At 43.1% G+C, this 15,950-nt stretch overlaps 1 protein-coding gene across 6 annotated transcripts in view; it reads right to left on the bottom strand.

Annotated features, from left to right (window-relative positions):
- Positions 1-15,950, bottom strand: part of ASH1L (ASH1 like histone lysine methyltransferase) — a 189,063-nt gene that overhangs the window by 79,887 nt on the left and 93,226 nt on the right. For 5 of the 6 annotated variants that reach the window (XR_006213804.1, XM_042975694.1, XM_042975693.1 and 2 more), the window contains exon 6: positions 11,452-11,631. The exons of the other annotated variant lie outside the window; for it this stretch is intronic. Coding sequence is in view for 4 of the 5 variants with exons in the window: in XM_042975694.1 (XP_042831628.1) it covers positions 11,452-11,631 (180 nt within the window). In the remaining variant the exon portion in view is untranslated. The remainder of the gene's footprint in view (positions 1-11,451; positions 11,632-15,950) is intronic. 6 annotated transcript variants of the gene reach the window in all.

Raw genomic sequence — 15,950 nt, 5'->3', positions numbered from 1 at the left:
CCCCTTAAATGTTTATTTTTTGAGAGAGAGAGAGAGAGAGAGAGAGGGAGGGAGGGAGGGAGAGAGAGAGAGAGAACGCAAGTGGGGGAAGGGCAGAGAGAGAGGGAGACACAGAATCCAAAGCAGGCTCTAGGCTCTGAGCTGTCAGCACAGAGCCTGATGTGAGGCCCAAACTCACAGACCGCGAGATCATAACCTGAACTGAAGCTGGACGCCCAACTGACTGAGCCACCCACGCACACCAATGAAGATGTAATATGTTGGGAATGCAAGTTGGTGCAGCCACCCTGGAAAACAGGATGGAGGTTCCTCAAAAAACTAAAACTAGAACTACCCTACGACCCAGCAACTGCACTACTAGGCATTTCTCCACGGGATACAGGTGGGCTGTTTCGAAGGGACACGTGCACCTCCACGTTTACAGCAGCACTGTCGACAACAGCCAAAGGATGGAAAGGGCCCAAATGTCCCTCGATGGATGAGTGGATAAAGAAGATGTGGTCTATATATACAAGGGAGTATTACTCGGCAATCAAAAAGAATGAAATCTGCCATCTGCAGCTATGTGGATGGAACCAGAGGGTGTTATGCTAAGCGAAATAAGAGAAAGACAAAAATCATATGACTTCACTCATATGAGGACTTTAAGACACAGAACAGATGAACATAAGGGAAAGGAAGCAAAAATAATATAAAAACAGGAAGGGGGACAAAACAGAAGAGACTCATAAATATGGAGAACAGACTGAGGGTTACGGGAGGGGTTGTGGGAGGGGGGAGGGCTAAATGGGCTTAGTAAGGGGCACTAAGGAATCTACTCCTGAAATCGTTTTTATTAAAATTTTTTAAAAATGTTTATTTATTTTTGAGAGAGAGAGAGAGAGAGAGAGAGAGAGCGAGAGCAAGCATGAGTGGGGGAGGGGCAGAGACACAGACTCTGAAGCAGGCTCCAGGCTCTGAGCTGTCAGCATAGAGCCTGACGCGGGGCTTGCACTCACAGACCGTGAGATCATGATCTGAGCCGAAGTCCGACACTCAACCGACTGAGCCACCCAGGCACCCCCCCTGAAATCACTGTTGCACTATATGCTAACTAATTTGGATGTAAATTAAAGAAAATAAAATTAAAAAAAAAAGATGTAATATGTAACACCAATAACATAAAAGGGGTCTGGCTGGCTCAGTTGGTGGAGCTTCCAACTCATGACCTCAGGGTCATGAGTTCAAGACCCACAGTGGGAGTAGAGCTTGTTTCCAAAAAAAAGAAAAAGTAAAGTTTTTGTATGTAATTGAAATTAACTTGGCATCAACTCAAATTACACAGTTACATCTTTGGGAAGTTGTATGTAATCTCCATGGTAACAACAGAGAAAATAGCTATAGAATTCACCCAAAAGGGGATGAAGGGAATCAAAACATGTCACTACAAAAAGATCAACGAAGCACAAAAGAAGACAGTAATGGAGGGCATGAGGGATAAAAAGCCGTGAGACGTGGAAACAACACAACGGGAAGTATAAGCCCTTCCTTATTGGCAATTATTTTAAACGTAAGTGGATGAAACTCTCCAAACAAAAGGCAGAGAGAAACAAAATGGATACAAAACATGACTCAACGATGTACTGTCTCCAAGAGACTCCCCTTAGATCCAAGGACACAAATAGGCTGAAAGTAAAAGGATGGAAAAAAGATAAGATATTCCATGTAAACAGTAACCAAGAGAGAGCAGAATGACAACCCCAATATCAGACAAAAGAGACTTCAAGTCAAAGCTCTTATGAGAGACACAGAAGAACATGAAATACTGACAAGAGTCTATTCACATAGAAGCCATAATCATTGGAAACATATATTCACCAAACATCAAAGGACCCAAAATATGTGAAGGAAACATTCATAAGAATGAAGGGAGAAACAGCCGTACAGGAACAGTTGGAGACTTCAACCAATTTCAATAATGGTTAGAACAACCACACAGGTCAGTGTGGATTTGAACATTATAAACCAAATAGATCTCACAGAAATATAAGGAACACTCCACCCAACAACAGAGGATTATAGGGTTTTCTCAACTGCGCACAGAAGACTCTACAGGAAGGGTCATATGTCAGGCTACAAAATAAGTCTTAATAGATTTTAAAAGACTGAAATCATACTGAATATTTTTTTCTGATCAGGAAAACTGGAAGAACCACAAATGTGTGGAAATCAAACAACATACTCTTAACCGACAGCTCAAATAAGAAATCACAAGGGAAAGTGGAAACTATCTTCAAATGAATGAGAATGCAAACACAAAAAAACCCCCAAACTTATCTGATGCAGTAAAAACAGTACTTAGAAGGAAATTTATAGGTAAAAACACAAACATTCAAATAAAAGAAAGATCTCAAGTCAATAACTTCATGACGAACAGTCAGTGGCACAGCTACATTACGGAAAAGTTTGGTGGTTCGTCAAAAAGCTTAAACACAGCTTCTTCTAGTCCCATGGATAACGTATAGGCTTAGGATCAAAAGCAGGGACCTGACCACATAAACGTATGCCAGTGTTCACAGGGAATTATTCACGACAGCCAGAAGGCAGAAACAACCCAAACGTTCATCCATAGATGAGCAAGGAAACACAACGTGGCATACCCTACACAATGGGACATTATGTGGCCATAAAAAGGACCGACATTCTGCCACATGCTAAAACATAAATGAACAGTGAAGGCATTATGCTAAATTCAATAATCCAGACCAAAAGAAGCACAAATGTCACACGATTCCACTTTCATGGGGCAGCAAGTGTAGGCAAATTCATAGAAACTGAAAGCACATCAGACACGACTGGAGGCTGGGGTGTGTGTGGGGAGTTATTGCTTCATGGTTACAGAGTTTCTCTTTGGAGCAAGGAAACATCTTGGAAACAGACAGTGGTAATGACTACACAACACTGTGAATGCGATTAGTGATGCTGAATCGTACACTTAAAAATGAGGAAAATGGTAAATTCTGCCATATGTACTTTACCACAATAAAAATTAATTTTATTCTAATAATAAAATATAAATCATACAAATGAAAATAAAATTCAGATATTATGTAAGTATTTACACTTGCATGTACAATCAATGTAATATACCCAAAACTGTTGACTTCTAAAGTATATGGTATATGAATTACACCTCAATTTTTTCATTAGGGTTTTTTTTTTTTTTTATGTTTGTTTGTTTTTGAGGGAGAGAGGGACAGAGCACAAGTGGGACAGGGGCAGAGAGAGAAGGAGACACAGGATGTGAAACAGGCTCCAGGCTCCGGGCTGTCAGCACAGAACTCAACGTGGAGCTCGAACTCATGAACTGTGAGGTCATGACCTGAGCTGAAGCTGGACACTCAACTGACTGAGCCCCCCAGGCACCCCTACATCTCGCTAAAACTGCTGAGCAGAAGAAAGAGGACAGGAAACAAGTCCTGGGGACGCGAGACGCGGCAGACACAGCCCAGGTTCACTGCGTGTCTACCGCGCGCTACTCACCTTACACGCGTCACTTCACTTGGGTAGCGGGGGAGGAGCCGCCAGAATTCACACTTCAGAGAGAAAACACTCAGTTTGGGAAAATGAGCAAGTGCTGGAGGTGGACAGTGGTGACGGTCGCACAAGGTAATGTGTTTGATGCTACCGAACGGTGCACTTAAAGTTATTAAAATGGTTAATTTTATGTCACGTATATTTAAGTGCAATCAGTTCATTAACTGAAAACATTAAAACACAAGGGAGCCGGGGGCGGGGGCGGGGGCGGGGGGCCAGGGGGCTCAGTTAAACGACCAACTCTCTCAGGTCGTGATTATCAAGGGTTCGTGGGATCGAACTGCGAGTTGGGCCCTGCGATGACGGCACAGAGCCTGCTTGGTATTCTCTCTCCCCCTCTCTCTGCCTCTCCCCTGCCTGCACGGGCATGTTCTCTCTCACTCTCTCAAAATAAATCAACTTAAAAAAAACCTTAAAATATGAAGTTAATTTTGTTTTTAACACTTTACTTGGGACATCAGCCTTGCAACGAATTTTTGGGTTTGATGCCAAAAGCAAAGGCGAAAAAAGCAAAAATGAACGGAGGGACTGCATCCAACTAAAGGTCTTCTGTACAACAAAGGAAATCGTCAACCAAATGAAAAGGCAACCTACTGAATGAAAGAAAATATTGGTAAATCATGCATCCGTTAATAGGTTAATATTCAAAAAATATAAAGAACTCCTACAACTCAGTAGTAAAAGAACAATCTGATTAAACAATGGGCACAGGATCTGAACTGAATAGGCATTTTCCCAACGACACATACACAGAAGGGCTGACAGGTACATGAAAAGATGCTCAATCTCACCAGCCATCAGGGAGATGGACACAGAAAACCACAACAACACTTCACACCTGTCAGAATGGTTGTTACCAAAAAGATAAGAAACAGTAAGTGTCTATTACTTACTAATAGGGATGAGGAGAAAAGGGAGCCCACATGCACTATGGGTGGCAATGTAAGTTGGTATGGCCACTGTGGAAAATGAAGGTGCCTCTCAAAATTAAAAATAGACATACCCTAAGATCCTGCAACTCCACCTCTGAGTATGTATCCAAAGAAACCGAAAACATCACCTGGACAAGACACTTGCAACCCCATGCTCCCTGCAGCATTGTTTACGAGATATGAAAACAACCTTCATGTCTGCCGGCAGACGAATGGATGGAGATGTGCTATACAAACAGAACGGAACATTATTCAGCCATAAAAATGAATGACATCTTGAAATCTGCAACAACATGGATGGACTGTGAGGGCATCATGCTAAGGGAAGGAAGCCAAACACAGAAAGAGAAATACCGTACGATTTCGATTACATGTGGAATCTAAAAAACAACAAAACCCCCAAAACTCAAAAAACAAAATACCAAGCTCACAGAGAGAACATGTTGGTGTTGTCAGAAGCAGGGGGATTTCAGGGGACTGGGATGGGTGAAATGGGTGAAAGGAGTCAAAAGGTGAAAGCTCCCGGTCATTAAATAAATAAGCCATGGGACATAATGTCCCATACAGCACGGCAACTGTAGGTAATAATGCTGTAGTGCATACTGGGAACTTGACAGGAAAATACATCTTAAACGTTCTCATGGCAGGGGCACCTGGCTGGCTCAGTCAGTGGAGTGTGCCACACTTAATCTCAGGGCTGTGAGTTCAAGCCCCATGCTGGCTGTAGAGGTTACTGACAAGTAAAATCTTAAAAAAAAAAAAAAAAAGTTCTCATGGCAAGAAAAAAATTTTGTCACTATGTATGCTAACAGGTGTTAACTAGACTTATTGTGATCATGTCATATACAAATATTAAGTCATTATATGGCACACCTGAAATTAATATAATGTGGGATGTACATGACAGCTCAATAAAGATAAAATAATTTAAAAAACACACCTTTACTTGGGTTACTTTCACTTTCTTAGCGACTAAAATAAAAATCAGATAAATTGAATTTTCAACTTGCTTCGCCTGAAAGTGATCTGTGTGACTGGACCTTTCACTAGCTCAGTATTTCCATCTATATACAAACTATATGGTTCAACAGCTTCATTTAATACATAAATTTCATTTCTATGATTCTAGAGAGAAAAAGTAATTTGCCCAAAATGCCAGTGAAGCCCAAAGGCCCCCCTCAAGGTGCTGTTACTTTCTCTGCACTCCGCTGTCCCACCAGAGTATCCTCTAAGCCTGGGGACGCCTGGGGGCCTCAGTCAGTTCAGCGTCCAAGTCTTGATTTCCGCTCTGGTCGTGACCTCACAGTTCAGTTCACGGGTTTGGCTCAGTGCAGTCCACACTGGACTCCGCGCTCACAGTATGGAGCCTGCTTGGGATTCTCTCTCTGCTTCTCTCTCTGTCCCTCCCCCGACTTGCACTTTCTCTCTCAAGATAAACAAATAAACTTAAAAAAAATACACACACACACACACACACACACACACACCCTAAGTCTTAAATTCAACCTCCAATGTACTTGACAGATACCTGATATTACATATTCCGTTAAATTCCTTCTAGATAAAATAAAATCTAAAGTCCAAAGTAACACAGCATTGTCCTAACTTCAAAAAGTGCGGACAGGGGCGCCTGGGTGGCGCAGTCGGTTAAGCGTCCGACTTCGGCTCAGGTCACGATCTCGCGGTCTGTGAGTTCGAGCCCCACTTCGGGCTCTGTGCTGACCGCTCAGAGCCTGGAGCCTGTTTCCGATTCTGTATCTCCCTCTCTCTCTGGCCCTCCCCCGTTCATGCTCTGTCTCTCTCTGTCCCAAAAATAAATAAAAAACGTTGAAAAAAAAAATTAAAAAAAAAAAAAAGTGCGGACAAATATAAAATAAGACATGTGAACCCCATAAACTAGAGGGTACAGTAGATACAATAACGCTCACTCTCCCCACATATCCACATGTAACCCCCAGAAACTGGGAATATGCAGAAGGAATTAAGGTTTCTAATCTGTTGATTTAGAGACAGGGATATTATTCTGGATAATCCGGGTGAGCCCAATATAATCACAAGGGTCCTTATAAATGGAAGAGGAAGTTAAAGGCACAGTCAGCGAAAAGAGAACCAAGCTTGAAGTGACAAAATGTGAGGACTCAACCTGTCATTGCAGGTCTGGAGACAGAAGGAACCCCATCCACGACATGCGGGGTAGCCTCTAGAAGCTGGAGAGGCAAGGAAGAGCCTCCAGAAGGAATACGGCAAGAAAAACCTTGCCAACACCTTGATTTTATTTTGCCTGCAGAGATTCACTTGACCTTCTGACCTCAGGAACTGTAAGACGATACACCTGTGTTGCTTCAAGCAACTTGAGTGACCTGGTAGAGAGGACAGAGAAAACTGATGTACAGGCTAACCTCCATGAGCAGTGTGTTGACTGTATTACGAGACATTTTTTGGTACCTGTAGAAAGGAACATTAATGATGGAGGTTTTCTTAAACCAAGGAGTACTGTCTGTACGACTTTTTTTCTGGTATTTTAGCTAATGACATTATCCACCCAGGAATACAAAACAAAACACGGGGATCTTCACCGACTCTCATCCTGTCCTTTACACTCTTCACGCCAGACCATCTGATCAGTCTTTAATCCTTTTCAACTGTAACAATGACATTTTCTTTCTTTTTTAAATGTTTAGTTATTTTTGAGAGAGACCGAATGAAAGTTGGGGAAGGGTAGGGACAGAGGGAGACACAGAATCCGAAGCAGGCTCCAGGCTCTGAGCTGTCAGCAGTGGGCCCGACGCGGGGCTTGAACCCATGAACCGCGAGATCATGACCTGAGCAGAAACCAAGAGTGAGACGCTAAACCGAATGAGCCACCCAGGCACCCCCTGCGTCTTAAAATTTTTTTTAACTTTTAATTCCAGTAGAGTCAGCATACAGTGTACTATGAGTTTCAGGTGTACACGGGAGTGATTCAGCACCTCTACGCATCACCCGGCGCTCACCACAACAGGTGCACCCCTTCATCCCGGTCACCTGTTTCACCCCACCTGTGCCCCCTCCTTCTGGCTTATGTGTTCTCTCGAGTGAAGAGACCGTTTCTTGGTGTGACTCTTTTGTTTTCTCTGTTTGTTTTGTTTCTTAAATTCCACATAGGAGGGAAGCCATATCCCCTCATAACTTTTTAAAGCCTATAATGATTTATGTACAAGAGTAACTTTGCAATTTCTTTGTACCCTTCTGTGGCCCCAGAAACAACCTGGCAGAAAATGGAAGATTTTCTGGGCAGCGGTGAAACCATTCTGTGTGATATTACAAAGGTGGACACATGTCGTTAGACATTTATGAAAACCCACACAACGTACAACACCAAGAGAGAACCCTCACGTCAGCTGTGACTTTGGGCGATAAGGATGTGTCAGTGGAAGCTGATTATAATAAACGTAGCACTGCGCTGCAGGATGTTGACGGTAGGGGAGGCTGCGTGAGCAGGGGTGTATGCAAACTCTCTCTCACTGTGTATCAATTTTGTTGTGAACCTACAACTGCTCTAAATAATTCTTCCTTAATAAAAAACAAAACAAAGAAAAAACCCCACAAATTGCTACCAACAACAACCAGGCAGCCCATAAAAATATGCTGGCTTCACGGTTTGGAAGAATGCATACCTGTATCAATCTGATCAATGTTTTCAAAATATCCCAGAATAGGGCCTGCCTGGCTGGCTCGGTTGGCTAGTGTCCAGCTCTTGGTTTCGGCTCAGGTCATGATCTCATGGTTTGTGAGCTCCAGCCCTGTGCCCGTCCAGCTCTGCACTGACAGTGCAGAGCCTGCTTGGGATTCTCTCTCTCCCTCTCTCTGTCCCTCTCCTGCTTGTGTGCTCTCTCTCAAAATAAATAACTTAAAAAAAAATACAATATTCCTATAAACCATTTTCTTCCTACTTATTTTTAAAAATTTCACTTATTTATTCATTTATTTTGAGATAGAGAGAATCCCAAGCAGGCTCTGCACTGTCAGCACAGGGCCTGGTGCGGGGCTCGAACTCATGGACTATGAGATCATGACCTGAACTGAAATCTAGAGTCCGATGCTTAGCTGACTGAACCACTCAGGTGCCCCCACCACCACCTACTTATTTCTAAGAGGTGAATAGCTAGTTGTAACATAAACAAGGTGATATTTTAGTCCATTCTCCGAGTGAAAGACTTTTGTCTGACCAGAGACATTTTACAACACAGATATGGTTGAAGATACTGATCTTTTGATTCACAATCTGACTTTATTATTAATCTCCCATTTTTAGGGATTTAATCCAGAAAAAAACACATTTATAGAAACAAAAGTAAAACTTGAACTTAACTTTTTTTAGCAGAAAACTTGATAAATATATTTGTTTTCTCTGTTCAGCAAAAACACTGCTTAAAATTGTAACTGGAAAAAAAATAGCTCTTTCCAAAATACATTTCCATTTTCTCACTTGTAGTGACTGAATGCTAGTTATTTTTCAGGCATCATCAACTGGAATATGAACCCTGATTTCCCAGCCTGAAGTGTGGTTCCATGATGATGTTCTGGCCAGGGTCTACAAATGAGGTTTTCAATTCTCCTTTCTCATCAGCCTGAGCTGCTACAACACATTACCAGAGACTGGGGGGGTGTCAGCAACACATTTTTATTTCTCACTCTTCTGGAGGCTGGGATGTCCAAGATCAGGGGTGAGTTCCAGTGAGAACTCTCTCCCTGGCGTGCAGGGCCACCTTCCTGCTATTCCTCATATAGTGGAAGGAGGCCATGTCTCTGCGTTTCTTCTTAGAAGGCCGCTGACCCTACTCACAAAGGGCAACGTCCTCATGACCTAATTACTTCCCAAAGTTCCTGCCTCCAAAGACCATCACACTGGGGATTGGGGATTCAAGTCTGGGTAGGAGTGGGAAGACGTGTCCACTCCATACTGCTTCCTTACAGAGAAGATGGACACTTTTCACTCCCTTTCTTCTTTTCTGCTTTCTACAAGGAAGACCTGATGGCTGAGCTGTAGCTGCTATGTTGGAACAAGAAGAAACCACAGAAACGGAAGCCTAATGCTGAAATGGAGGGACAGAAACAAAGGAGCCTAGATCTGTGAGGAAACTGAAGACACCATATTAACCTTGAAGTTTGTATTTTGTTAACATTAAAAAAAAATTTTTTTTTTTTTAACGTTTATTCATTTTTGAGAGAGAGAAACTGAGCACGACCAGGGGAGGGGCAGAGAGACAGGGAGACACAGAATCCGAAGCAGGCTCCAGGCTCCCAGCTGTCAGCACAGAGCCTGACGCGGGGCTCGAACTCATGAACCGTGAGATCACGACCTGAGCCGAAGTCGGACATTCAACAGACTGAGCCACCCAGGCGCCCCTCATAACATTTTTTAAGTTAAAGGAAAAGAAATGTGTATCTTCTTAAATTCTCGAGTATTTGAATTTCCTATTATCGGCATCTGCAACGAATAAGCTTCATGAATAAAACATTTTCATGATCCTAGAAGCAAGAATAGGGTACAAAGAGTTTATGTGGAATCTACCTCAGTGGTCAATCAATAGAAAACTTTTCACTGCAAAATAAGGTGCTGTGGCTCACATGCAGACACTTTAACCCCACTGAGTCGGACATACGTCTAAAATGTAACCTTTCCTTCACACCCTCATGACCTTTTCACGGACGCCGAGTGTCTGTTGTGGCAGCCCTGTCATACACTGTCTGCTCTGTCACTAGAGTTATCCAAAAACACACACAACACACACACACTTCTCCTTTCTTAAAAATATCATGTTGGGGCACCTGGGTGGCTCAGTTGGTTGGGTGATTGATTGGGGGCGCTTGAGATCAGGTCCTGATATCATAGTTCACAGGTTTGAGCCTCATGTCGGGCTCTGTGCTGATGGCACGGAGCCTGCTTGGGATTCTCTCTCTCTCCCTGCCCCTCCCCCACTGGAGTTCTTTTGTTTTCTTCCCCTCTCTCTCTCTCTCTCAAAATAAATAAATAAGCTTAAAAAAATTCATCATGTTTATACACAGTGACACAGTCAGTTGATGTCTCTTTCAGGCTCTACACCTTCTTTTTTTTCTTTTTTAGAGATTTTATTTTTTAGTAATTTCTACACCCAACATGGGGCTCAAACCCACAACCCCACGACCAAGAGTCACATGTTCTGCCGACTGAGCTGGCCAGGCACCCTTGGGCTCTACACACTCTTAATTGAGGTTCTTCTTGAGCTGCCCCTCCCAAAGGGATAGGACGTTCCTACAAGGAGCGTATTTCACTCCTTCAGCGAAGTGTTTGAAAACACAGAAAACATTCAATCAATGAGGAATGAATGTAAAAAATCAAGATCATTTTAGATACCCACATAGTATCATTTCTCTTATTTTTAAAAAAGAAAAAAGATACCGCTAGAAAGGCAGAGAGAAGATGAAGAACAGGGAAGATGCTGAAACTAATATTACACCAAATGTTAAGTAATTAGAATTAAAAAAATTGAAACAGGGGCGCCTGGGTCAGTCGGTTGAGCGTCCGACTTCGGCTCAGATCATGATCTCGCGGCTTGTGGGTTCCAGCCCCGCGTCAGGCTCTGTGCTGACAGCTCGGAGCCTGGAGCCTGCTTCGGATCCTGTGTCTCCTTCTCTCTCTGCCCTTCCCCTGGTCGTGCTCACTCTCTCTCTCAAAAATAAACAAACAGTAAAAAAAAAAAAATTTTTTTTAAATTGAAACAAAACCCAAAAGAGAGGAAGGTAATTAGCCCCGAACAACACAGCGCGGTGTCACTAGCACAGTGGATGCTGCGGTGTCTGTGATGAGGTCAGTATTTGTGGGCCCTGCACTCATATGGTGTTTTTTGATAGTCAAAGTATCATTTCAAGCACGGAAAGAATGGTCTTTAAGACATGCCGGCTGACAGATGTGACTACTTACTCTGCAGTTTTGTAAACGTCAGAATACAGCCCTGCTTTCTGATACTTCTTCTTTGGGGGACGTGGGGCCTTCTTCTCCCTTGGGATGAGAGAAAGCACAGGCTGCAAGCTACCTTCAGGTTCGGGAGGCTTGGCTGGGGTTTCAGGAGGACCGGGAATCTCAACTGTTGTTTCAGTAAAGCTAGAAAGAGAGTTTAAAGGTAATTTTTATTACTGTCTATTCAAAAAACACCACAGTAAGTAAAACATGAGATCCAGCACTTCCTCAGCTGACTGTGATGGAGTAACAGATGCCACTCTGGTCCTCCCAACAGAAAGTAGTAGAAATATGGTAAACTACTATAAACCTACAGAAAGTTTAGGGCACCTGGGTGGCTCAGTCGGTTAAAAGTTGGACTTCAGCTCAGGTCGTGATCTCGCGGTTCGTGAGTTCAAGCCCCATGTTGGGCTTTGTGCTGACAGCCCACAGTCTGGAACCTGCTTCGGATTCTGTGTCTCCCTCTCTCTCTGCCCCTCCCCCCTGGCGCTCTGGCTCTCTCTCTCAAAAATAAATAAACATTGAAACTAGAGAAAGTTTACAAAACAATGACCAGACATCAGACAACACTGTAGGATTGTGATCACCAAGAAAATTGAAAAGAAAGAAAAAAATAGAAATAAGAACTGCGTTCATAGGGAGGATGATGATGGAGGGAGTAGAGCCACAGCAGAGAACAGCCAACAACATAAACCGAAAAGACAGAGAACGCTGAGGGCACTCAGGCTGGTGAGGCAGAGCACTGGCGTGGAGAAAGCCACGGAGGAAAGTAATTCTAGACTCAAGTCCAGGTGGTACCTACACAGGGCGAAATTCTCTAAAGCCAGACAAAGAGCTACCAGAGTGCTGGGACCTGAACAAGTCCAAGAGCTCGTACATGATGGTCGCTACTCTGATTCCACTCGGCAGAGTGGAGAGAAACTGCAGGGCATTCCACAGACAATCCAGAGGGTAGTGTCAGCCAGTTTCATAGGACTCCACTATCCCTAGACCAAAGACTAGCACTAATAAAGCTTAAAAACAGTCTTCCAAAGGATCTAAACTGAGCCACAAGTAACTTAACTGCCTACCAAAAAAACCGTGACCATTTGGAAAAGAACAAAAACTAGATACACAATTACGTGACATCTACAAAGTAAAAAAATTCATAATGAAAAAACCCCAAAGATTCATGGCCAAATATTTTCCAAATTTGATACAAAGTATAAGCTCAAAGTTCCAAGAAGCTAAACAAGCCATTAACAATATAAACTCCAATACAACAAGGTGTATCACAGTAAACTGCTAAATAAATACCGAAAAGTTTTTAAAAGCTAGAGGAAAAAATAGACAATCTATACGGGAGTACAAAAATAGGAATGAGTATTTCATGTCTGAAACAATTCAAGGCTGAAGGCAATGAGATAACATCTTTAAGTGCTGGAGGGGGAGGAGGAGGAGGAGGAGGGGGAGGAGGGGGAGGAGGAAAAAGCCTGTCCAAGTAGAATTCTAAGTCAATCAAAAACATTTTTTAATGTTTATTTCTGAGAAAAAGGGAGAGAGAGAGACTGTGCACACATGAGGGAGAAGCAGAGGAGACAGGGAGAGTCTGAGCAGACTTCGGTGCTGTCAGCACAGACCCTGATGTGGGGCTCGAACCCACAAACCGTGAGATCATGACCTGAGCTGAAGTCGGACGCTTAACTGACCGAGCCACCCAGGCACCCCTATCAAAAACATCTTTAGGGGCTCCTGGGTGGCTCAGCCGATTAAGCGTCCGACTTCAGCTCAGGTCACATTCTCGCGGTTAGCGGGTTCGAGCCCCGCGTCAGGCTCTGTGTTGACAGCTCAGAGCTTAGAATCTGCTTTGGATTCTGTCTCTCTCTCTCCCCCTCCCCCACTTGCACTCTGTCTCTCTCAAAGATAAATAAACATTTAAAAAGCTTTTTTTTAATCTTTAAAAATTAAGTTGATTCTAGCTCCAGGCAAAGACGGAATAGATATTGCCACTTATCCTTGCACTAGGTACAAGGAAAAACCCTGGAAAAAATATATAAAATAAAAATAAGCAAGCAGATTGGTTAGGGACCTTAAGCCCAAAGCAATGACATGGCAGGGAATCGATTTTTCTATTTCCATGAAAAACACATCACTGGGCTATTGCACTCAATTTGTAGATCGCTTTGGGTGGTTCTGATATCTTAACAACATTAAGTCTTCCAGTCCCTGAACGCAGGCTGTCTTTCCATTTATTTATGTCTTCTTTAATTTGACTGAACAATGATTTGTAGTTTTCAATGTACAAGTTTTGCCTTGCTGAATTTATTCTTTTTTTTAATAAAAATTTTTTTTCAATCTTTATTTTTCATAAAAAGTATAAGCAAACAGGGGAGGGGCAGAGAGACAGAGTCTGAGGCAGGCTCCCAGCTCCACGCTGTCAGCACAGAGCCCGACACGGGGCTCGAACTCACGGACCACGAGATCATGACCTGAGCCGAGGTTGGACGCTTAACCGACTGAGCCACCCAGGTGCCCTCCCCTCCTTTTTTTTAAATTTTCTTTTTTAAGTTTCTTCTTAAGTAAGCTCTACACCCAACATGGGGCTTGAACTCACGACCCCAAGATCGAGTCGCATGGCTCCACCTACCGAGCCCCCCGGGCCCCTTGCTAAGTTTATTCTTAGGTCTGTTCTTCTTGATGCCACTGTAAGTAGAACTGTTTTTGTAATTTCCTTTTTAGAAAATTATCAGTGTATAGAAACGCAACTGATTTTGTGTTTTCAAGTTTGCTGAACTTGTTCAAAAGCTTCTACAGCTGTTTTGTTTGAGATCTTTAAGGGTTCATGTAAGATCACAGCATCTGTGAACACAGCTCATTTTACTGTTTCCTTTACACTTTAGAAGCCTTTTACTCCTTTTTCTTGCCTGACTACATCAGTCAGGAATTTTAATACTAGGCTGAATTAAAGCAGCAAAAGTGGACATTCTTCCTCATTTCTGATATTAGGGGAAAAGTTCTCAATCTCTCACCATGGATCCTGTTAGCTGCGGGGTTTTTTGTATAAGGCCTTTAATATGTTGAGGTAGTTTTCCTGTTCCCAGACTGCTCGGTTTTTATCACAAACGAGTTAGTCTGTGAAATTACGTTTCTACATTTATTGATACGATTAGTGTGATTCTTCTTCTTTAGCCTTTTGATGTGATGAGGACCCTTAATATGCTTTCAGATGGTGAACAAGTCTTTTATAACTGGGACAAATCATACTTGGTACTTGGTAACAGGATCAATCGATTTATCTATCTATCCAATCAATTAATTTGTTATTTCTCTTTTCACCGGTTCTTATTTGTTTGTTTGATTGATTGATTGATTGCCGTTCTCCTTACCAGGCAAATTCATTTCTACTTCTGTGCCTTACCTTCTTTCTTTTTTCTGTAATCAAAAACAACTTCTGCTTTCCTGTTTATCACCTGCATACACAAATTCTCCCAGTGTCACGTTTCCTCGAGTGCTGTCCATAGACTACACACATCAGAATTACCATGAGGGCTTATAAGACATGCAAATGCCCATCCACAGATTTTTAAAAATTCTCCTTAGTGAAGTCTGAGTGGACAACGTCCCGCCCTTGCCGGCGTCTATACCAACACCGGGCTCTCTCTCCACAAGTGCATCCATCTCATTCTACTCAGGCTCTGACACCCGAGGCGGGGTTGATGTTCTCTCCACTTTGTCCCAGGCCCCAACTCTTCGCTCCATGAAGTCTCCAACACCCAACTCAGGGTCACCACGGTTTCCATACCCCATGTGGACACCTAGACCTAACGACTTTAAGACTGAATTTTTCAGGGCACCTGGGTGGGCTCAGTCGGTTAAGCATCTGATTCTTGATTTCGACTTAGGTCATGATCTCATGGTTCATGAGGTGGAGCCCCATGTCTGGGTCTGCACTGTCAGGGCAGAGCTTGCCTGGGATTCTCTCTCTCCAGATAAATGAACATTAAAAAGAAAGAGAAAAGAAGATTGAAGTTTTCTTTTTAATTTTTTTGTTTATTTTTGAGAGACAGAGAGAGAGAGAGAGAGAGCGAGTGAGTGACAGCGAGTGCGGGAGAGGGTCAAAGAGAGAGGGAGAGACAGAGAGGGAAACACAGAATCTGAAGCAGGTTCTAGGCTCTGAGCTGTCAGCACAGAGCCTGATGGGGGGCTCAAGCTCATGGACCAAGAGATCATGACCTGAGCTGACGTCAGACACCCAACTGACTGAGCCACCCAGGTGCCCCAAGACTGAATTTTTCAAGAAAAAACAGAGGAAGAGGTAATGCACATTAAAATATGGTTCATCACAGGGTGCCTGGTGGCTCAGTGGGTTAAGCATCCAACTTTGGCTCAGGTCATGATCTCACAGTTCATAGGTTTGAGCCCTGTTTCGGGCTCTGCACTGACAGCTCAGAGCCTGGAGCCTGTTTTGGATTCTGTGTCCCTCT

The sequence above is a fragment of the Panthera tigris genome, chromosome F3, assembly GCF_018350195.1.
Source record: "Panthera tigris isolate Pti1 chromosome F3, P.tigris_Pti1_mat1.1, whole genome shotgun sequence".
In the NCBI taxonomy this organism is placed as follows: domain Eukaryota; kingdom Metazoa; phylum Chordata; class Mammalia; order Carnivora; family Felidae; genus Panthera; species Panthera tigris.
The sequence above is the reverse complement of the archived record's forward strand: the minus strand, read 5'-3'. Positions and strand labels throughout refer to the sequence as shown.